The sequence below is a fragment of the Eumetopias jubatus genome, unplaced genomic scaffold, assembly GCF_037043125.1.
Source record: "Eumetopias jubatus isolate StellerSeaLion01/CBP00866 unplaced genomic scaffold, mEumJub1_p1.0 scaffold_8, whole genome shotgun sequence".
NCBI classification, from domain to species: domain Eukaryota; kingdom Metazoa; phylum Chordata; class Mammalia; order Carnivora; family Otariidae; genus Eumetopias; species Eumetopias jubatus.
Genome location: NW_028274814.1, coordinates 33,994,880 through 34,017,387, shown reverse-complemented (window position 1 = coordinate 34,017,387; position 22,508 = coordinate 33,994,880). Strand labels below are relative to the sequence as shown.

Genomic DNA, 22,508 nt, shown 5'->3' with positions numbered 1-22,508 from the left:
GAAACGTCCACAAAATAAGGTATTGCGTGATGACTACCGCGTAAGTCTGTGCACAGACTGTCGCTGGGACGAAGGGGTGGGGGGGAACTGCGTGCACGGGCTCTGGACAAGCTGGCCAGAGCCGGGGCCCCCGGATGGCGGGGAGGATGATGGAAGAAGCCAAAGAGGAGGTGTCGTGAGTCTGGCCTCAGGCTGATCTGGGAGAACACTCTGCAGGATGCGGGGGCCACAGGCGCCATGTGCTTGCGGGCAGGTGTGGAGCTGCTCCCCCAGCGGCGCTGTGGCCCCGGCCGCACCAGCCCCCATGAAGTGCGACCCCGCACGGGACTCTGGTTATGGGGTTCCGGGGGTGTGGCCGAAGGACAGCATGAGCAACAGTGTCCCAGGAAACACGGCCCTACTGACTTCTGTGGAACGAATAGAAAACGTGATCAGAGACCCCCTTCTGCAAAGCCCCAGGCCCAGTCAGTTTTGTGGGAGAATTCTACCAACCTTGAAGCAGCAGCTGATTTCAAGGCTATTTATAAAGTGTCCCGGAGCACACGAAGACAAGGAAAGCCTCAAATTGTTTTTATCACGAAATGCCTGTTACTGATCTATCCGCCTGACTGAGAATGCACAGAAGGAAAACAGGTAGCCTCAGTTATAGATACCAGAGATTCTAAATCAAATACTAACCACCGAGCACTGGAGGAAAGGACCAATACAGTAATCACTACAAGGGGGGGTTTATTATGGAAATGCAAAAGTGGATTCGATTCAATTAAAGTGCAGTACAAAAATATGATTATAATTACAGACACTTAGAAGACATCTGACAAAGTCCAACAACTGTTTTGATAAAAACTCAATAAATGAAATAGTTGTATTTTTCCAATGTGATGTTACACACACACATAGAGAGGGGTAGACACACAGGGACACACGCATATGTACGGAGAGGTACACACACACATGACAGGTGTATACACGCAAGCCCCCAGCGGCTTGAACACTAGAGGGACGTCTGCGGTGCTCAGGAACACGGCAGGAATGCCCACGGTGACTCCATTACTTAATATTCACCGAAGCTATTAGCCAACACAACAAGAGAAGGAAAATGGAGACAGAGCAATTGGAACGGAGAAGGAACAGTGTCGCTGCAGAAGGCACTGTGACCGTGGATGTGGAAACCTCTGGAGGATCCAGTCGGAGTGTACTGCTAGAAATAATAGGACGGTCGGTAAGGTGATGGGGTACAAGTTAATATACAGAAATCAGTAGCTTCCGTGTGTACCCACAACAGCTCGTGAGAAACCGTAAAGGACAAACAGCTCCATTTACTGAAGCAAACAAGGTAACAGGAATGAGTTTAACAAGAAACGATCAAGACGAGAAATGAATAAAACATTTACTCCCCCCGAAAGACACCAACAAAACTCGAACACATGGATGTTGCACCTTCTTGGACGGAAAGATTTGATGTCTGGAACCTTCTCTACAGTGATTGATAAGGTTCATATGATTCTAGTAGGAACAGCACGGGGGCTTGTTTTTGACCAAGAAAACCTGGTTGAAAAGTTTAGTTTTGCTTTATTTTTGAACCACACAAGCTGATTTTTGTGGGTAACCCAGGAAGTTCTGGGAGAGAAGACCAATAGCAGGGCACGAAGCCCAGTAGACATCAAGCAGGTTACAAGGGCTCAATAGCAAATTGCCATGGTTCTGACGCAGGAAGTCCTAACAGGGGAACAAAGCAGAGAGTCCAGGAACTGACCCAAAGTCAGAAAGGAATTTACTGCAGGATAGAGGTGCTGACATCTCAAACCTGTGCTTTGGAGACACTGGAGTCACTATCCCATTAGAGCTATCCAGTAACTGAAGAGCCCTCTGAAAAACAAAACTGCATCTTTACTGTGCACCAGCATAGGTAACAGGTGGATCAAAGGTGTTGATGCAAACGCATGAAGAGCTGCATCTTTATTCATAATCACCCGAACTCAGAAGCATGTCCCCCAGCAGGTGGTGGATAAATGAACTGTGGTCCATCCAGACAATGGAATATTATTCAGTGATAAAAAGAACGGAGCCATCAAACAATGAAGAGACATGGAGGAAGCTTGGATGCAGATCACTCAGTGAAGGACGCCAATAAGGCAAGGCCCGCATAGCTGGATGGCATTCTGGGAAAGGTGGAACTACGGAGATAAGAAAAGAGGAGTGTTTTCCGGGGGTGGGGGCAGCAGTGGAGAGACAAAGCACAGAGGTTCTCGGGGCCGTGAAGCTGCTCTGTGTGACACTGGAATCTGGGTCCGTGTCCTTATACATCTGTCCAAACCCAGAGAATGTTTGACACCAAGAGTGCAAACTGTGGACTTGGGTTGATTAAAATAACAACAAAAAGATGTAAATGCACTAGAAGAAAACATGGGATAATCTCTTCGTAAATTTGGTGAGTGAAAGACTTTTCTGATTATAACTAAAAGTCTCAAAGCAGTAAAAATTGCTAAATTCAGATGCATAAAATAATTCCGTGAGTTCACTGTCCTGGTGACTCATTGCAAGCAAGCACACCTCACTCTGTCCCAGAGGAGACCGGTGCCGGAGCCCTGTGTGCAAGCACAGTCAAAAAGAGTTCCAGGACCAGAGTGAACGTGTCTCTCTGGCTGGCCACTTGCATTGCCCTCGTCAGCCCCGTGCACCTCCACCCCCAACTTTGGGCAATCTTTGGGAATGTCCTTTTATTTATTTAACTGGGACTGAGCAATTCTGAGCCCACTCAAACCCTTTGAATAGAAATTTTCACAATGCAACCTCTGATTACAAAATTTCTAAAAATAAAACGATACATAAATATACCTGCCAGGGTCTAAGAAACAAATATCAGAAGTATGGGTTTTTATGGGTTTAGTATGCCTGAGGGTGTGGTCTAGAAATGAGTTCTGACTCCCTGTTTTCTAGCGCTGTGCCCACTGAGTGCCATGGCCCCAGTAGTAGGGTTTCCACAGGCTCCCATGGAGGTGGCGGCCCTCCTCGGATGTCCCCAGTAGGAGCCTGCACTGCATCCTGCAGTGTCCGCCATGCACGCTGGGGTTGCAGAGCGCCTGCCCTTTCACCTCTCTCCTCACTTGGGCAGACTCTGTGTTTGATTATCTGACTTTTCCTGTGAATCAGTTCCTTCCTCTTGTCAGGGTCTGTTTCTGTCCTAAATTTCCTTTAATTTGTTTGGACTGGAGTAGACATAAAATGCCAGCTCAGGCATGTCTCGTCCAGGAGGGACATGGGTAAGACTGAAGGGAAACATTTTCACGTTCGACGCAGATTTCTCTCCCTCCAGGGCCTTGGTTAGTGGCGGTCCCCCAGGGCTGTCTTCTCCAAATACTGCAGGTACGCTGACTTGAGGAGGAAGTACATGTGCACACAAGTTCCTTGTGCTGCCCTGGGAGCGGCAGTGCCAGGGTGGAGAGCATAGAGCCGCGAGGCGCAGGCGGGCAGGACGCAACCCGCGCCATGACCCGAAGTCTGGAGTCACATAACCCTGTTTCTGCTACTCACTCGAGACTTCCGTCAGGGGAGCCCGTCTGCTGTCCTGTGTGGAACAAGGGGATAAATCTAGTGCTAGCTAGTTGTTGGGGATGAGAGAGCATCCTGTGACATGTGTAATGGGTGCCAGTCCGAATCTCCTAAAAATGCTGTTATCCGAGCTGTCAGTACTACAACCAGACTTCCCCTACGGCGCCCGCTGCTACAATTACAGTAGAAGCCTGTGTTCTGTCAGTGCAGGAATCACACCCTCATTAGGGCCCTTCGGTGGGCGGGCTCCTGTGGCAGGAGAGAGGGACGCCGTAGTGCTGGCTGTGAGGCCCTGGGTGCAATGCTGGGACTGTGGTCTGTGTGTCTGGGAGACGTGGGGGTGCCCCCAACTTCGGTGCAGAGGAGTCTAGGAGCAGCCCCGTGCCCCGTGCCCCCCATCCCACAGAGCAGTTACCTTCTGCGGCAGCTAATTCTTGAAAACTTAAACATCTGGTCAACTGGGCCGCACGGGAATGAACTGTGAATGCATCTGAAAATCCAGAGTGCGTCAAGGCCATCAGCTTTGCCAGCTTCACGTTTGCTCCGTGTAGAACACGTTTGTTATACCTCTGCCACCCAAGGGCAATGTTTGGTTTTCTTCCCCAGTGAAATCTTTTGGGCAGTTAAATGCCAGCTTACGATGGACCCGTATGAAGAGCGCAGAAGTCCCTGGACACCGTGGGTGGGGCACGTGCTCCTGCAGGGATGCGGCGGGAGTGCTGTCTTCCTCCCTGTTTTGTGTGTTTCCTTGTGCACCTGCTCGCTGAGGAGGGGCATCTGGTGTCGCGGGAGGGCTGGCCCAGGTCAGGCCGCTGCCCCTCTTCAGTGGGCTCCCCTTGGGGGCCACAGGTGTAACTCTGGGGTCAGCTCCCATGATCTCTAGACAGGCCACGTCCGCTCAGCGATGGATCTTCCTTCCCTCTCCGTGTTAGGAGGGCGTTCAATATAACAAGTCGGCATTCATGCTACATGAAGGTCAGAAGTAAAGCACATCCTGCATTTCGTGGTTTAGACCTAACCCTTTAAACCGAAGACTGGGAATCGCTGTCCGTCCTGCTCCCTGCGTGTAGGAGGTCGGCCCCCGTGAGTGTCGATGGGCCTGAACCTTCCTCCCACTCCGTGAGGCTCTGCACCTCGCAGCGTCTTCCGAGACCAACCCTCTGAATTCCAGGTGACTGTTCACCATTTCCCATCCCCACTCGAGGCTCTGCCTACGGTCTTTATCCATCTTCCCCATGCCCTCCTGGGTGTAAATGGAAAGACCCACTTTTATTTTTATGATCAAAGTAATTGCCAGTCACTCTGGGGAGAAACCGGGAAGAAAGGGTTTGGGGATCTGCATGCACCTGAAGGAGTCCTCTGTGCAGAGGGGGCTGACCAGGCCCCTCGTGTGCTCGGAAGAGACGTGCTGGCTGTGGTCCAGCCGTCGGGACTTACCAGGACCGCCTTACCTGGTGTGGCGCCGTGGCTGACCCTGACTCCGGTGGAGCATGGCTCGGACAGCACAGAAGCAGATTTCTTCACTGGTGGGGTCGTTTTAGGTTCAGAGCAAAAAGCTCTGAAACACAGCAGAACACGTGTCTCATGTTGTTCATTGGGACTTTGAGATTTTCCCTATAAGACAGGACAGCCCGCTTTGTCCACAAGAGTCTGCCATCCTGAACGGAGCTGTTCTGGGCTGTTTTCACAAAGTTTGGCTTTGTAGGCTGTTTTCTTCCCCATCCTGTCTTCAAGAGATGTGCGTTTTTGCTGGGCAGTCGTGCGTCCCAGGCATTCGTGGGGTGTGCATAGAGCCGCCCACCAGCTTAAACCGGAAGGATGTTTGTCAAAGCCACAGCTTCTGAATGTGTTTTGCAGACCAGGCTAGCAAAGACAGGCTGGAACATAAACTTCTGAAAATACGCACCAGGGGAGTCTTTCTTCTGGTCATTTACTTAATAAGCTTAGAAGCGAATAATTTTGCAGGCAAAGAGCATGCATCTCAGCACCACGCCTCGTGCACATGTGTAGGGACCCTTCGGCAGGGTGTTGTGGAGTCCGCCGCCCACCTCTTGGCTCTGCCCGCCTTCCCATGACTCAAGGAAAGACACCTAGCCCCTTCATCTCCTTGTCTGTATTTCTTAAAAGCCGTAATTAAGATTCCTGCATCTCCCACTTCACAGGGTTGTAGCAATTACCTTGATTAGTGTATGCAAAAGTGCTATCAACATTATAAATTTGCATATCAAATGAAATCATCATTATTAATAGCTCCTTCAAGAGTCACTTTCCCATGGAAACACCAGGATTTCTTAACAAAGGAGAAGACAGAGCCATCGCTTGACAGCTTGGCTAAACAATGTCCAGGTTTCTGGCTGAGGAGGGCAGAGGGAGCGACTCATTGCTTTTCCTCCTGGGGGATCCTCGGACCGGAAGGATTTGGAGGGTGTGGACAGACAGGATGAAATCCCGGCACTGTGCAGAGGCGCCATTGCGAAGGAGCAAGCACCTGCAGGGCGGGCCCAGAGAAGGCAGGCACTGAGCCAGCAGCCACCAAGGGCGGGCTCACCAGGTGACTTTTAATTAAGGACCGTTGGCTGGTCCCCGACCCACATGGGTCGAGGAGGCTTGTGCTTGTATGTATCCTGCCTTCCACTGGGGAGAGAGACCCAGTTACAGGGGAAACTGGAGCTGCACTGTGAGAGCAGAGTTGGTATTTTTCTCACAAATGTGAATATTCATAAGTATGGAAGCCACAAGCAGGATAAAAGAGAAAGACTGACTATAAACAAAGCGGGCTTGATCAGAGGAAGCACAGTCCGAGAAGAGAGGAGGCTCAGCTGTCGAGGCTCCCCAGGGACCTGTGAGGAGCGTCACATCTATAAAACAAGAGGGAGGAGGAACCTAAGAACAAGAGAGATGTCTTGAGTGATACACGTTGCGGAAATTAAGAAGCAGTGGGCATTTGAAGAGCTGTTGGGGAAGTTTCAGAAGGGCCCAAGGACACAGAGGAAATGGGTAGATGCACCAGGAAAGGGAAGAGACTGAGGATCCGGTCGGAGTACTGAAAATTGGACAAAAATGTATGTAAAGGAAGGAATTTATCAAAGAATATGAAAAAAAGTACAGAAATAAACAGCTTAAATAAATCAGAGCAGGTGCGTGGCTCACGCCTACACACATTCTTATGAAATTATAAAACATTCAGTTTACAAAAAGGGTCTTTCCCCTCCGTAGGCAGGGCGGGGCAATCCGGCAGAGACATCAGCCAGATGCCTCTGGTTAGAAACAGTAGGTAAGAGATAGTAGAAAAATCCCCCCCAGATGTGCAGGGAAAATAATGTCAAGCACAGAATTCTCCCCAAGCAAAGCTACTCCAGGAGTTTGAGAGCATGGTTGGCATGCAGCCTGTGAGTGAGCATGCCCGGTTTCTGTCCCCACATGTTCTGACGGTGTTTCTTGAGGCTGCATCTGTCAGGCTGGGAGAAGGGAGGAGAAAGCAGCAAGGCTGGTGCTGGGGGTGTGGCTGGGGCCCGGGGAAGGACGTGGGCCTGTCCACGGACGTGGGGACTCGTTGGCCAGCAGGCGTGCCAAAGGCACTTCCTTCCTGTCAGTGAAAGAAGAGAAAGCGGAGCACCCAGAAAGCACACCTAAGACTTCAGAGGCTCTCTGCGGAGGTCTAGCAACAAATGTGGGTCAACCCTAAATGTGAGGCGGCTTTGAGTGAGTGGTGGCAGGAGTGGGAATGTACGAGCGTGGCCCCTGGCGCTCTTGGGACATGGTGCGGGGATAGCACAGGAACCGTGGCTCAGCCTGCGCTCGGCGGTGGCCCCTACCGCGTCCTGACTGTGCGAGGCCGTGTAATGCTTTCCAACATTTAGGCTCACCGGACAGAGGACGGAAGACTGAAGTACGGCACAGAAGAGGCTGTGCTAGTTACGGTAACGTGAAAATATGTGCGTATGAGACGAGGCGGCTCGCCAGGCCGGCCAGGGGCCCAACGGCACGCTCTCCGCTTGACAGCATAAGGAAGAGAAGTGTAAGCATGTTACCTGAACCCATGAATGTTACAAACACCATCATGAAAAAGCAAAAAGCGTCAGATTTTCCCAGCGCAAATCAATATTCAGAATTGAAAAAAATGGAAATACAGAATGGATATAGTGTTTGGAGTCACGAGGACCCAAAAGGAAAGTGATCAGCGCCAGCTTCCCTGCTGGGCCAGTGGGAGAACACCGTGTCCCTTCCTGAGCTCCCTTCTGCTTGAGTTTTTACCAGATACTGCGCTATTTGGATAACAGTAAGAACTGTCCTATCCGTAAAGCACATGTCTCTGCTACCCGATTTGTCCTACGGGCTCGTCAGGGGAAAGCACCTGCAGGCACTAAGTGACGTGGATGAGCTGGTGTCCCACCTGGAAATGGGAGGCATCGTGATCAGGTTTTCCTTCAGAATCCGCGCACGTTTGTAACTTTTGTAACTTTGTAAGTAAGAGTGTCCTTCCCTCTTGGAGGTTCCTGCGCATTTGCTTAAATACCTGAGCTAGAAGGAAGGTCAGATGTCACAGCAACTTTAAGTAAATGGTTTTTACAAAATATTTGTACCAGTGATTTTGCACACATCTCCCTAATCTCTTGTTAATCAGTGTGTCTATGAAACCTTCTCTTTATAACAAGAAGGCAAGTTTCAGCACTTTATTCCTCAGTGTTTATAGTCACTAATTCGTGTACAGTCTCACTTCATAGAATAAATTCAGTTCACGTAGGTAAATCGCCTGCACAAAAACCAGCGTATTCACTCGCCATTTTCCCGTGAGTCTCTGTAAAATGTTACTGTTTTCCAAGGGAGGTCTGAGAGTAGCTTTCAAGACTTCCTAGAATTGAGTTTTCCAGAAAAGTGGGAAGATATTGGACAGTCGGCTCCAGAGCTGGGAAATCCTGGAAAAACTACTCAGCAGATCACAGCGACCTAAGCACCGGGGTTGGGAATAGAGCCCAATGGAGGCGAGACACAGGTCCCTCCCTCTCACCTTCTATCTGCCTCCCTTCCTCCCTCCTTTCCTCCCTCCCTTCCTTCCTCCCTCCTTCCTCCCTCCCTTTTTCCTTCCCCCCTCCTTCCTCCCCCCTCCCTTCCTCCCTCCCTCCTTCCTCCCTTCCTTCCTCCCTCCCTTCCTCCCTCCCTCCGTCCTTCCTCTCTCCCTCCCTCCCTTCCTCCCTCCTTCCTCCCTCCCTTCCTCCCTCCTTCCTCCCTCCCTCCCTTCCTCCCTCCATCCCTCCCTCCCTCCCTCCTTCCTCCCCCCTCCCTTCCTCCCTCCTTTCCTCCCTCCCTTCCTCCCTCCCTCCTTCCTCCCTTCCTTCCTTCCTCCCTCCGTCCTTCCTCTCTCCCTCCCTCCCTTCCTCCCTCCTTCCTCCCTCCCTTCCTTCCTCCCTCCTTTCCTCCCTCCATCCCTCCCTCCCTCCCTCTTCCCCCCTCCCTTCCTCCCTCCCTTCCTTCCTCCCTTCCTTCCTCCCTTCCTTTTTCCTTCCTCCCTCCCTTCCTTCCTCCCTCCTTCCTCCCCCCTCCCTTCCTCCCTCCCTTCCTCCCTCCATCCCTCCCTCCCTCCCTCCTTCCTCCCCCCTCCCTTCCTCCCTCCCTCCTTCCTCCCTCCCTTCCTCCCTCCCTTCCTCCCTCCTCCCTCCCTTCCTCCCTCCTTCCTCCCTTCCTGCCTCCCTCCCTTCCTCCCTCCCTCCCTTCCTTCCCTCTGAGTTGCCAAGAGGCAGATTGACCTAAGGTCCCATGGCTAGTTGCAGGTAGAGCTGGGAGTCAAACCCAAGCAGTTGTGCTTCTCCAGCACCATCTGTTCCCTAGACCGTATCCTGAAGTGGAGGCTGTGTCTTGTCTTGTCACCCTCGTGGGTGTGCAGAATGGTGCCCCACATGTGGATGCATCTGGTCCACGGCTGCTGGCTGCTGGAGAAAGGAATGCCAGGTCCAGCGGGAATGCTCTTGACTGAGGTGGATCCTTAGCCCTCAGTTTAGAATATTTCAGTTTCTACGCGGAGGTGGACGTTTGAATGTATGGAAGGGCAAGTGTCAGCGGCTTGGGCAGAATGCCGGCCCCGGATACAGTGGTGTCACTGACGAAACGGAATTGCCTTTCCCTTAGCACATTATCCTCATAAAGTCATTTTACCTTTCAAAGCACTTCATACACCTTATTCTCCTTCCCCAATTACAGCAGGGGAGGCATTTTTCATTTCGCTTTACTAAGATGCCCACAATGGAAAGGTTGAGCAATATCTGCCCTTGTGACTCTGCCCCTCCCCCAGCGTCCTGCGCTTGGCAGAACCTGAGGGGCCCTCGGGGCTAGAATGGTACGAAAAATATGCCAACGCTCTGGTTTTTAACTGATTTTCAACATGCATATGTTTGGTCATCATGTAGATGGTCTTTGTCTACACATGCAAATCCTCTTTGTGAAACTTAACCCAAAACCAGTTATTTCTGCAAGCAGCATTTTGAGTAGGTCATGACCAACTCATACCCAACTCTGGAATCAGAAAGCGTACACAGTTCAAATGACCAACTGGTTAGTTACCATTAATAGATGTTTTCACCAAAAACTGAGTGCTGGGAGTTAACTCTTGCGTCTCCCACCCTGGCTGTCCGAGGCCATGACCTTCCCTGCGGTCCGGACGTTCCCCTCCCATCCTGCCCCGCGTGTGGGATGGGGTTCCACGTCTGTGAACCGCTGGCAGGAAGGAGTGCCCACCGTCTTCCATGATGGGGCTCAGGAAGTGGTTTGCACCCCAGTGGGGGCTCAGACTCCCTGTGCACAGAGGAAATGCAGGTGCCGCGGGGAAGTGCGAGGTGCACACAGGCAGCCTCCTCACCGCCTGCCTGAGGCGACTAATCCGTGGCCTGGCCTGACCTTGGGTTCCAGCTGTGCCAACACCAACAGTGCACGGCATTCTCGACCATGAGGCAGGGAGCCTAACAGGGAAGGCGCGGGCCAGGTCCTCACGTGGCCCTTCTTTGTAGGAGTCGAGGCGCGCGGGCAGAGCCGGTCTGAGGAGGGGTCAGCAGGGTTTTGCTGACCATCTACAGTCAGCACTGAGCTCTCTGGGTCCTATTGTTGTTTTTCTTTTTCACTTCTTCGTGTGGAAGAGAGACTCGTCTGGTTCCCAAGGTCAGGAAGACACTAAATCCCCTGTCCTCGTGGATGGGATCCCACAGGGAAAACGAGAGGCATTACCTGTGGTCATGACGATTCCTGCCAGGGCTTTGTGGCGGGCGTGCGTGGACGCCAGGCCCACAGTCAGCTCGTGGAACTTCTGCGTGACCAGCTGGGACACGGAGTCTGCGAATTCCTGAAAGACACAAGCACCAGGCCTCTCTGATGGCTGAGCCGGCGGCATCCTGGCCTCCCTCCTCCTCCAAGCCATGTCCCCATGTGCGGCATCCGGAGGCCACCGTGGGCACTGTCCCGAAGCCCCACGGCCCTATGGGGACCCATGGCAGGCCCTGGTTCTGAGTCGGGAGCCCCAGCCTGGCCCCGCACCTGAGCAGAGCCTGCCCGCGGGAGGCCACAGCCACTCTTGCCCTCCCCTGCCTCGTGGAGGGGCCAGCCTGCAGCTGTCGTTCGGGGAGCACTTGTGTGATAGAATCCTGAGCAGCGGGGGGCTTGCACACCCTAGACACTCGGCTCCCTGTCTTCTCGGTGTGGGAGAACCAAGGTATAAATACCGCTCAGTCTCAGGTACTTCCTGGCCGAGCTGTTCCCTGTGCTCACCCCACGGTGTGCCCCCTTACTTTCTGCACACATGCACAGGCACACACAAGTGCACTCATGAGATGCAGGCACAGTGCACACATGTACGTGCACACGTGCACTTACAGACACACGTGCACACAGTGCAGCCAGAGATAATGCGCATGTACACACGCACTCAGAGATGCAGGCACACATGCGTGGTATGCACCCATGCACACGTACACGCACATGTGTGCACACAGAGAGAGAGATGCAGGCACACATGTGCGGTACCCACACATGCATGTGCACACTTGTTGAATTTTCCTAGTGTGACCTATGTCCTTATTAAAGCAGCCCACCTGCAATGACTGAGGCAGTGTGGCCCACGAATGTGGTTTTCTTGTAATCTTCCTCCCTCCCACCTGGCCCCATGGTGGACGTGTCCCTTCTTTGCTGGAGGAGGCAGGCTGGGTGGCAGCGCCCTTCACAGGCATTGGAGACAGAGAGATCTGGTGTGAATCGCATGGGCCCGTTTTCCTGATTTATAAGGTAATCCTCTTAATTTTCATCCGATGGTGCTTTCATGAGAATTAAATGCATTAATGTATCTTAAATGCTTAGCATGCTGCCCCGTGTTTCGTCAGTGCTCAGAAACGGTGCCTGTTCTTCTTTCGTCATCATCATCATCATTGCTAATTATCATTTCCCTGGTCGCTGCAGACACAGGCTGCATCCTCACGTGGTTATCCGTGAGGGGGCACGTGATTCATTTCGGGATGGAATGGAGCTTCACTTTCCCGCCAGGTGTCTGGATATTGTGCTACAGATAAGAACAGGTCTCAACAAAGATGCAAAAGATAAATAGACAGTTTTTTTTTTAAAAAATCCCACTTACGGGCAGTAAAACCTATTCATATGGAAACAGGCCTGCATCCCAGACTCTAGAAACCTGCGCGGAACAACACTGAGGTGTTGGCGCCTGTCTCCTCTGTCCCGCGGGGGGCCTGCTGCGGTGGTGGCTCCCGAAACCCATAGTGCTGGGTGCCATACTGGCGTGACGATTCGGGCCTGGCAGGTGGCGAGGGGCCCTCCATTGGGCCTGCTGGGCCTGGGACGTGTGTGCTGGGGGGGGTCTCCCCCCGGCTCGGCCCCTGCAGGAACCCAGGCTGCTGGGTGAGGTGCCTCACCTCCACTGGGAGCTGTGCAGTCCGTTCTAGGGTTGGCTTGGGGTTGGAGGCTGTCTTGTCCTTTGGGACCTGGGGACGGAGGTCCAGAGAGAGTGGGCATGTGTCCCAGGCACACGGTATATGGGTGTCCTGGGGCAGCCAGAACCAGTGACCACAAGTGCGCTGGCTCAGAACCACAGAAATCTGTCCCCTGTGGAGACAGCAGCCGGAGGTCAAGGTGGCGAGGGCTCGTCTCCCTCCCGCAGCTCCAGCGGAGGGTCCTTCCTGCCTCCTCCGGCCTGTGGGGGCTGCAGGCGTCCGTCCCGTGTCTGCCTCCTCCAAAGACGCCTGTCACTGGATTCAGGGCCACCCTGATCTCAGATCCTTCGTGTCACAGCTGCATGGCCCCAGGCGCAGGCTCTGGGGCAGGCCACGGCATGCTTTTTTGGGGCCACCTGCAGACCACTTCGCCTTGTCATCAACACCTTCCACATGCGTGCTGTAATCCAGAGGGCAACAGTTTTCCACAGGAGTGTGAATTTGGGTAAATTCTGTACATCTTGGATGAGCCCAACTTCTTCATTTGCGTCTGTTCCTCGAACAGTAGCAGGTGTAGACACGGGGCTGGTAGTGTCCCTGGCACCCTTGGCCCCCCACCACCAAGGGAAGGTTTTATCAAATCCCACCTTCAGAAGGACGCTGGTGGGCACAGGGCTCTGAGCTCTGACTGAAGGCACACGAGCAGGGAGCAAGGCTGGTGGGAACAGGGGTCCCAGGCTCTGCGGGCTCTGTGGCGCCTCAGTGAACACCGCTTTTGGAGCAGGAGACTGTGAGCCCTGTTCTCGCAGGACCGGCAGCAAGATGCAACCCAGCACCACCTGCCTGGCTGGGAAGGGGGCCTCTGACCTGGGCGCGGGCCGAGGGCTCCTGTCCAGGCACAGGGGTCCAGAAAGGCATGAGCAGAGCTGATGGCTGGCTGAGAGGGACCTTGACGGAATGGTGGGCCTAGGGTCTTTCCTTCTGCAGATGTCCAGTGCTCAGGTCAGGGGATGAGCTTCGCTGTCTGCCCACCGGCTAGCTCTGCAGCATGCTGGCGGTCAGCAGAGGGTCAAGCCGCTGTTCCGCTGGGGACCTACGTGCTGGACCTACCTGCCTGCTGGTGGCACCTGCAGGTGGCTGGTTCCATGCGCTTTATCACTAGGATGGGCTTCCAGGGGCTGCCCGCACCTTCTTCTGGCTTCTTCAAGGTCTGAAGCGCCTTGCGGGCAGACTCCTGTCTTTTGCTCCTCCAATAACATTTTTTAAAATTGAAGTATGATTAACCTACACTGTTATATTAGATATTAGTTTCAGGTGTACAACATTCAACAATTCTGTGTGTGCCTCAGTACTCATGATGGTAAGTGTACTTTTAATCCCCCTCACCTGTCTCCCGTCCCCCCCCACCTCCCCGCTGGTGACCAGCAGTGTGTCCTCTAGAGCGAAGAGTCTGTCTCTTGTTTTGTCACTTCTTTTCTTTGTTCGTTTTTTTTTTCAATTCCACATATGAGTGAAATCATATGGTATTTGTCTTTCTCTGACTTATTTAACTCCATATAATACTCTCTAGCTCCATCCGTGTCATTGCAAATGGCAAGATTTCTTTCTTTTTTATGTCTGAGTAATAGTCCATTGTACATATATACCACATCTTCTTTATCCAATCATCTGTCGATGGACATCTGGGCTGCTTCCATATCTCGGCTATTGTGGACATTGCTGCTGTAAACATCGGGTGCATATCTTTTGAATTAGTGTTTTCATTTTCATTGGGTTTACTGGATCACAGGGTAGCTCTATTTTCAACTGTTTGAGGAACCTCCATACTGTTTTCCAGAGTGGCTGCACCAGCTTGCATTCCCACCAACAGTGTAGGAGGGTTCCCCTTTCTCCGCATCCCCGCCAACATCTGTTGTTTCCTGACTTGTTAATTTTAGCCATTCTGACTGGTGTGAGGTGGTATCTCATGGAGGTTTTGATTTGCATTTCCCTGATGCCGAGTGATACTGAGCATCTTTTCATGTGTCTGTTGGCCATCTGCATGTCTTCTTTGGAGAAATGTCTGTTCATGTCTTCTGCCCATTTTTAATTGGATTCTTTGTTTTTGTTTTTTTATTTTTAGGGTTGATTTGTAGAAGTTGTTTACATATTTTGGATATTAGCCCCTTGTCGGATATGTCATTTGCAAATATCTCCTCCCATTCAGTAGGTTGCCTTGTCATTTTCTTGGTGGTTTCCTTCTCCAGTAACTTTTCAAGGTGCCCGGATCAGATTCCTATGCCTTGTGTGCTCTGAAGAGCTGTTCCAATGTACTTTTGATTGTCCTTTTTCCGTCTCTTTAAAGTGAAGTTTCGAACGTCCACGAGGTGAGGATACTGTCAGCACAGGATGCATCTTGCTGTTCTGTGTGCCTGATGGGCCCTGTGAGGTTCCTAGAAGAGGTCGCCCCCAACCGCTGGCTACACAGAAAAGCGACTTCATTTGGAAACTAGAGGCTGCTCTCCTTTGTGCAGAGGTGCAGGACGGATGCCCTGTGTGCCAGGGTGGCACCTGCGTAGCCTGCTGAACCCCCCAAAGAAGCTGCTGACACGGTTTCAACATGCGGATTCAGGGACACACACGTTCCGCCCATAGACCCATGAGATGGGGTGTGGTATGAGTGACTTGCGCGGGTCTGGCTTTTGGAGGGTGTGGGGCACCCCTTCTCTCTCCGGCCTCTCTTTCTCCCCCATCCCTCCTCTCTTGTCCCGGGCCCCCTGGCTGGAGACCCTGAGGGTGGAGCTACCATGGGGGGCCTGGGACCACCAGCTGTCCACCCGCCGACAGCCCTGTGGTTTCACTGGTTTTGAGGACGTAGGTTACAGCAGGAGCATCATTACTCTAGTATAAAGAATGAGAGGAATTTATTATAAAAAGGCAAGTAAAACCTGACAAATCAGGGAAAAGTGAAGGGTGCACAGAGCACCATACCGCCCAGCTGACCCGCCAGGCGTCCTAGAGCCAGGTGAGCGACCTCTAACCCACGTGCCCTTTAGGGGATCTTGGGGCCCTGGGGCCCCGACCGCGTGGGTCAGCAGCTCTGCACGGTTCTGCTGCCAATGAATAATGTTCTTCATGTGTGAACAGCCATTACTGGGCTTCACCTGACGCATGTTTAATTTTCGTTTGGACTGAAATGTGCCACGGGAAATACAGATGCCGAGCCGCTCGCTCGTCCGCCTCTGAGCCACCTGATGTGCGCAGGCTCTGCTGGATGCAGAGCGGGCAGCCGGAGCCACGGCGGTGGGAAGGACAGGCGGCTCGCGGCTCTGAGGGGTGTGCACGTTCTCCCGGCCCCCAGCCTCGGCCCCCTGCCCTCTGACCTGGCCGTGCCCCATCTCCTCCCCTACAGTCCTTTTGCTTTATTCTTTTTTTCAGGGGTCCTTGATGTTGATGTGAAGCACATTTCTCAAGTCTTATAAATGTGAATGTAAAAAGAAAGGCAAAGTTTTCTTGATCTCTCCTCACTTCGGGTGGTGGCTTATTCTATTGAAACGTAGAGAAGAGTTTAGTGAGCTGCTTGAAATTTACCTGTAATGTGTAAATGGTGTTACATGAACGCTTGCTTGTGGTTTTGCAAGGAAGGATTTGATGGACCTTTTGTTTTCCTGGTTGTGAGAGTGGAAGGAAGAGAAATCAGAGCATGGCTTGCAAGTTGTCTTTATCCAGACTTGCAGGAGTCTTCGTGAAATTAGATGTGCGTGGGCTTGGGAAAAGGCCTGAGGAGCCTGCCCTGCCCCGAGCCGCCTCCTCCCCGGCCTGTGCCCCGCACCACCACTATTTTGGGGGCTCGGTTGTTAATTCAGCCGCACACACGATTGCAGCTTGCATCGGCTTTCTCAGTTCTGTTTGTGTCTGTAACTGATGTTGTGCTTGATTATGTGGGGAGCTAGAGGCTAGACGGAAACTTAGAGTTCACGTAGGGATGCGTATACTCACTGTCTAACACCAGCCGTTTTTTATGTTTTGATCACTTGGGATTTAACATAGACAGTCAATTTTGGTTACTGCAAACCTACCTAATCAGATGGTGAAATAATCCATTTTCTTCCCCACCTGGCACTTGGTTTATAGTCGAAGCAGCTAAACAGCTTAAAAACAGCTCATGCCACTGATTATTTTCATAAATTCAAATTCCAGGGTGCACCCGTGGGCCCTGGGGAGTTCATTCAGCTCCCCAGGACAGGCGAGTGCGTCCCGTTAGGACACATTATTTAACTTAAAGAGTATCTTTTTTAAATGTTTTATTTATTTATTCATGAGAGTCAGAGAGAGAGAGAGGCAGAGTCAGAGGGAGAAGCGGCCTCCCCACCTAGCAGGGAGCCCGATGCGGAACTCGATCCTAGGACCCCAGGATCATGACCTGAGCCGAAGACAGATGCTTAACCATCTGAGCCACCCAGGCGCCCCAAACTTAAAGAGTATTTTTTTCAGCACATGAGTCAAGCTATATCTTAGCATTGCTTCCTAAATTAACATAAGACATTTTCCCCGGCGGCGAGCATACAAACCCCTCACTGTGATTCAGAGCAGCCCCCACCCTCGCTTTACCGAGGCCTGTGTGCAGGGCTTGGCGGGAGCTGTGGCGCTTACAAACCCATACCCCATCTCTGTCCATGAGAGCATCACAGACTGCCGACGGGGGACCTCCTCGTCCCTCTCTCCACAAAGCCCAGGTCTAGCTCCTGTAGAGGCTTCCACGGCGAGCAGGCTTCTCCTCCAGACCCCAGTGGCTCTTAGAAGCTGTGTCCTTTTATGGTACATCCTGAAAAGGTAATTTTTCTTTCTCTTATGTACGTCATATATATACAATGTCCCTGTGGACAAGGGGGTCAATATTTTTATTGACTGGGGGAGTGTGAACCACCATGTGGATCACATGCCGTGGAGACGGCCCACGACACGTGTCTTCTGTGGAGCTCACTTTTCAGGGCAGGGGATGAGGTCTGATGGTCTGAGTGGAGGATTTGTGCAGCGTCATGATGAGAGGTCAAAGCTGCAAGGCTGCCAGAGGTAGGTCTCAGTTCCAGACCCAGGAGCTCCTGCGGTTATTCTGCAGATGTCCCCAGAGTGCCTCCTCGGGCTCAGCGGCTACGTAAGCAGTGGGGACACAGCATGGGAAGAGCATAGGGCCCACGCAGCGAGTTCTGGCTCTGCTCAGGAGGCAGAGGGGGGCCCTTCCCAGGCTTTGACCAGCCACAGGTTGACCGTGAGGATGAGGTCGCCACCGGCAAGGTTGAGGCACTGTGTTTACCGACAGCCATTGTTCCTATGGCCATGTCTCCCCACGCAGAGCCCCCAGCACTCGGCTCCGCGTGCCCCCACGCAGAGCCCCCAGCACACGGCTGTGTCCCCCCGCGCAGAGCCCCCAGCACACGGCGATGTCCCCCCGTGCAGAGCCCCCAGCACACGGCCGTTTCCCCCCGCGCAGAGCCCCCAGCACACGGCGATGTCCCTTTGCTCAGAGCCCCCAGCACACGGCGATGTCCCTCCGCGCAGAGCCCCCAGCACACGGCCGTGTCCTCCCGTGCAGAGCCCCCAGCACATGACGGAGTCCCCCCGCGCAGAGCCCCCAGCACACGCAGAGCCCCCAGTACACGGTGGTGGTCCCATCTTACGGTTGCAGACGCAGAAGCTCAGTGAGATCAGGGACACAGTTGTGAAGCAGGCAAGAAGCTGGGTGTGATGGAGTTGTGTGTGTGTGAGTTCTGCGTTGTGCTGTCAGCCTGTGATGTCTGCCGCTCTTCTGGGGGCCGGTTCCTCAAACCTCAGAAAACAGCTTTAATCTGACCACACTCTGTAAATCCTCCGAGATTAAAGCTAAGCGCATGGGTGGTTTGCTCAGACGGTGCCCCAAAGCCCTCGCCCTTTTGTGGTAACGGAGAGAGCCTGCCGCCCTCCTCTGAAATCTCTGGCTAACCCGTCCACCCCTGCAGGGGCAGCTGGGGGTCCCACCAGACGCGGCCCCCACATAGGGCCCCCCAGGGTGGGAGCAGTAGCCGCTGTGCTCCAGGGGCAGAGGCAGACAGAATTTGGGGATGAGTCTGGGCCCCATTTGGGACTTTCTGTGTGCCAAGATGAGAAGCCAGTGGGCCTCGTAGAGGGGGCAGGCCTGGAGAGATTTGGGGGCTCCGGAGCAGGTGAGCCTGCTGCCCCACCCACCCCACCCCCGAACTGTCACTCCTCTTGCTTCATCCAGCCCCCAGTTCAATCATCCTGCCCCTGAAACACCTGGCCTCCCAAAGGTAGAGGCCCTTGGATGGGGCTGGAGGCAGGAGCAGGTTCCCCGGCTGAGTTAGGTCGGGGCCCAAGCCTGTGACCATCCAGGGAGAAGGTATGGGACAGGGAAGGGTGTGCCCTGCAGAGAACCCTCCATGGTCTGCCTCGTCCAGGCCTTGGCTGGGGGGGTCCTGCAGGAAACACCCCACTGTGGTCTGCCTAGTCCAGACCTTGGCTGGGGGGAGGGGGTCCTGCAGGAAACACCCCCACTGTGGTCTGCCTAGTCCAGGCCTTGGCTGGGAGCGGGGAGGGGGTCCTGCAGGAAACACCCCCACTGTGGTCTGCCTAGTCCAGGCCTTGGCTGGGAGCGGGGAGGGGGTCCTGCAGGAAACACCCCCACTGTGGTCTGCCTAGTCCAGGCCTTGGCTGGGAGCACAGTGGGTATCCTGGTGGTGAGGAGACAACTTAGGGTTGGGGTGGTCGCCTTCTGGACACCCCATCTCCTGCAGTGGACAGATGAGGGTCTGCTGTGGTCTGCGGCAGGAACTGGGAGAGTCTGGCCCTGGGCACGAGTGAGAGGCCAGCTTTGCAGTAGAAAACCCTGCACAGAGAGCCTAAAGACCCACTCCAAAAATCTGGAAAGATAAACCGACGTCCTCCAGCTGTACTAATGATTGGTGATTTAGCAGTTTAGGGAATGCCTGTATGGGGCCCCTTGGCGGCGGAGGCATGCTCAGCCTCCCTGGGCACGAGCCGGCTCCTCGGGGAAGCCTCACAAAGCCACCCCAGCTGCTCTTAGGGCAGGAGCACGTGGGGGGTGGGACTGGGGGCTGTGCCCCTGAGCCGCTGCTCGGAGCTCCGATGAGCCCGAATCAGGGGGGCAGCGTCCGAGCTGTTCACGCATAGGCTGGTACAGGCGGACGGCAGGAGCAGAAGTGAGCAGAGGGGAGAGGACTTGGCTTCTGGTTGAATGATAGTGATAAACAGGTGCTTCTGGTCCCAAAGGTTAAGTGGGGAGGTTGGCCCCATATTAATGAGCGGTGTGTGTGGCGCCATTCGAAATGCTACTTCAGTTTCTGCCTGTCGTTGCCACGCATCGTCCATTGGCCCCAATTACCATGGCAAATTACCAGCATTATTCAAACAGGAAAAATAAACTTTAAAGAGGAACGCTGAAAGACTCACACTTTACTCATTTCCAACACTAATATTTTGAATGCCACAAATAAATAAAATGTGTTCAAATTTGCAATAGCAGTCCTCAGGGTAAAATTGACATTTAGCCAAAGTGGTAAGGATATTAAAATCAATAGATTATGAAAGAGAAAGCCTTCAGTAAATATTTTCCTGTTGAAATCCTGTCTTTGGGCTTATAATGCTGAAATATCAGAAAGGTTAGATTTGCATATGGGTGGGCCAGACAGGATCTGGGAGCCAAGGCTGCCTGGTCCCCTGTCCCCCTCCCTTCATGGTGCTTGCTATGCACCCCCCCACCATACTGGGGAGTAAGTATGGGGGAGTGCCCTGGGGTGTGGGAAGTAGCACCACCCGGAAGGGGGCGTGGCTGACCGAGCTCTGCTTCCAGAACTGGGCAGCGGAGGGGCTGCTCCCCGAGGCATCGAGCTGGCGGATGGCGCGCTGAGGCTCAGAGAAATCCTGCTAAGTGGGAGGTGAACTTCCACGGCTCCATCTCAGCGTCCCCTCATGTGTCCATGGACGAGGCGCCTCTGGGTCTTGTAATGATTCCTGTTTGCTAACAAAGGCAATCAAGCCTCATTAACTTCAAAGTCCAACTACGTAATTCAAATTAGCTGACTACTCAATTATTCTATATCTCAAATTATCTGGAGGCCAATAACAAATTTAAAGGAAGTCCTGAAAGAGGAAAAAATCCTTACTGTCACCCACATGGTGGAGAAAGCGCCAAACTTGGAATGAGAGGACCTGGGCAGGGAGCCTCTCTGGGGCGCGGCTTCCTCATCCAGAATTACCCTGATGGGCCTGGTTCTGATCCTCGGCACGGACACCTGGCCTGCTGCATCAGACATTTCTGGATGACCAGGGGCATGGCCAGAGGAAGAAACGAGGGTTGGGAGGTGTTCCTCTGGGGTTAGCACACCTGTCCACCGTGTGCAGGGACCTAGGTGAGTGGTCATCCTGGGGCCAGGGAGTGGCAGAGCCAGACGTGTGTTTTGGGGAGCGCTGACCGCACCGTGGTTGACAGGTAACCAACATGAGACTGGCTGCACGAGGTGGCTCCTCAAAGCACTTTCTGTGGCTGAGTCCCCTGCTCGGGTGTTTCAGTAGGATGTGGCATGGATCCCAAGGCTAGGAGGGGCTATATTTTGGCAGATTGCATTTTCCAAAGATGGCTGTACCCATGTCGCCCATCCTGCCAGCTCATCTTACCTCTAACCCCCATGTGCCTCGTATGCAGTGGTTGGCTCTGTGTCCTCTCCTTGGACACTGTCCCAGCAGACAGAGCAATGAAGGGATGGTGGCATGTGACCTCTGAGCAGTCCGTAACACCATGACCTGTGTCTTGGCCCTGGGTGCTCCCTCTTGGAACCCAGCCAGGAGAAATCCCATGGAGAGGAGTCCGGGTCCTGGCCACTGGCCAGGCTGAGCTCCCAGACCACACGCAGCCAGCACCAACCTGCAGCCCCCAGTGGGCCCTCTGGGGAGCGGTCCTCAGCCCCCAGCCAAACTGCCCAGCTAGTGCTGTGGGGAGCTGAGGGGCACCGTCCCCGCTGAGCCCAGCCCAAATGGCAGGTGCAAGAGCAGAATAAAAGCCTGTGTTGTTTTGAGCCACTGGGTTTCAGAGTGGCTTGTTATGCCATGGTGAAGCACGCAGACAGAGGTACGGTGTGACAGACCGTGGATAGACCATGAGGGCTTAAAGATGGACTCTGAAGTCATTGTGATCCAGATTCAAATCCTGTTGTTGCTACTTAACAGTGGCCTGACTCCGAACATTATTTAGACCGTGATTTCCCCTTCTCTGAAATAGGAATCGTGCCTACGCCATAGGGTTATTACAGGTGGGATGGCATCACGGGTGTAAGATGCCTGAGTGTGACCTGTATGCTCACGGCCTAGCTCCGAGTGCCGACTGTGGTTGAGGTTGTTCGCGCCCGGACTTGTGCAAGCACAGAGTTTCTTAGAAACAATACAGAAATACTTGTCACGTACTTGCATGAAATGAAAGTTTTCTCAGGACGCAGCTGTTCGAGGGGTATGTTCCGGCACAGTTAGGCAGGCGCGTATGATGCTGAGGATGTGTTGAGGCAGAACTTCATGAAATACCTCCCTGAGTTGAGTGCTTTCTTGGAGTTCCCCCGACCCCAGTTAATCCAGCTGCACTGTTGCCTGTACCACCGGCTGTTCCCCCCGCACTGCATGCGCTAAGGGAGCCTGCTCTTCAGCGGAGTAGCTGCGCCTTTGACCCAGCTCTGCGCCCCACGCACAGGCGCTGCATCCGCCTGGACCCAGAGCCAGTCTCAGGGAGAAACCACATACGCGTCGCCTGCTTGATGTCATTTCCTTGTACTGAAAACGTCGGTCAGTATTGGGCGAGTTAAACTATTTGCTTGATCTTTTATCAGCTTTACATTTGTTACAACTTTTCCGTTTGGAAGACGGTGTCTCTGGCATCAGCGCCTTCGAACATCGCGTGCTGTCCGGAGGTGCGCTGCCCTGGGCTCTTGGCTACTAGTCTGCTCACGGTTCTCTGACTTGGGGTTCCCTTCTCTCTGATTTCATCCTTGGGCCACATTACTT

At 53.3% G+C, this 22,508-nt stretch overlaps 1 protein-coding gene across 1 annotated transcript in view; it reads right to left on the bottom strand.

Annotated features, from left to right (window-relative positions):
• ADARB2 (adenosine deaminase RNA specific B2 (inactive)) overlaps nt 1-22,508 on the bottom strand; it is a 403,986-nt gene that overhangs the window by 41,570 nt on the left and 339,908 nt on the right. The window contains exon 4 of the mRNA XM_028114708.2: nt 10,765-10,879. Within this exon, the coding sequence (XP_027970509.1) occupies nt 10,765-10,879 (115 nt within the window). The remainder of the gene's footprint in view (nt 1-10,764; nt 10,880-22,508) is intronic.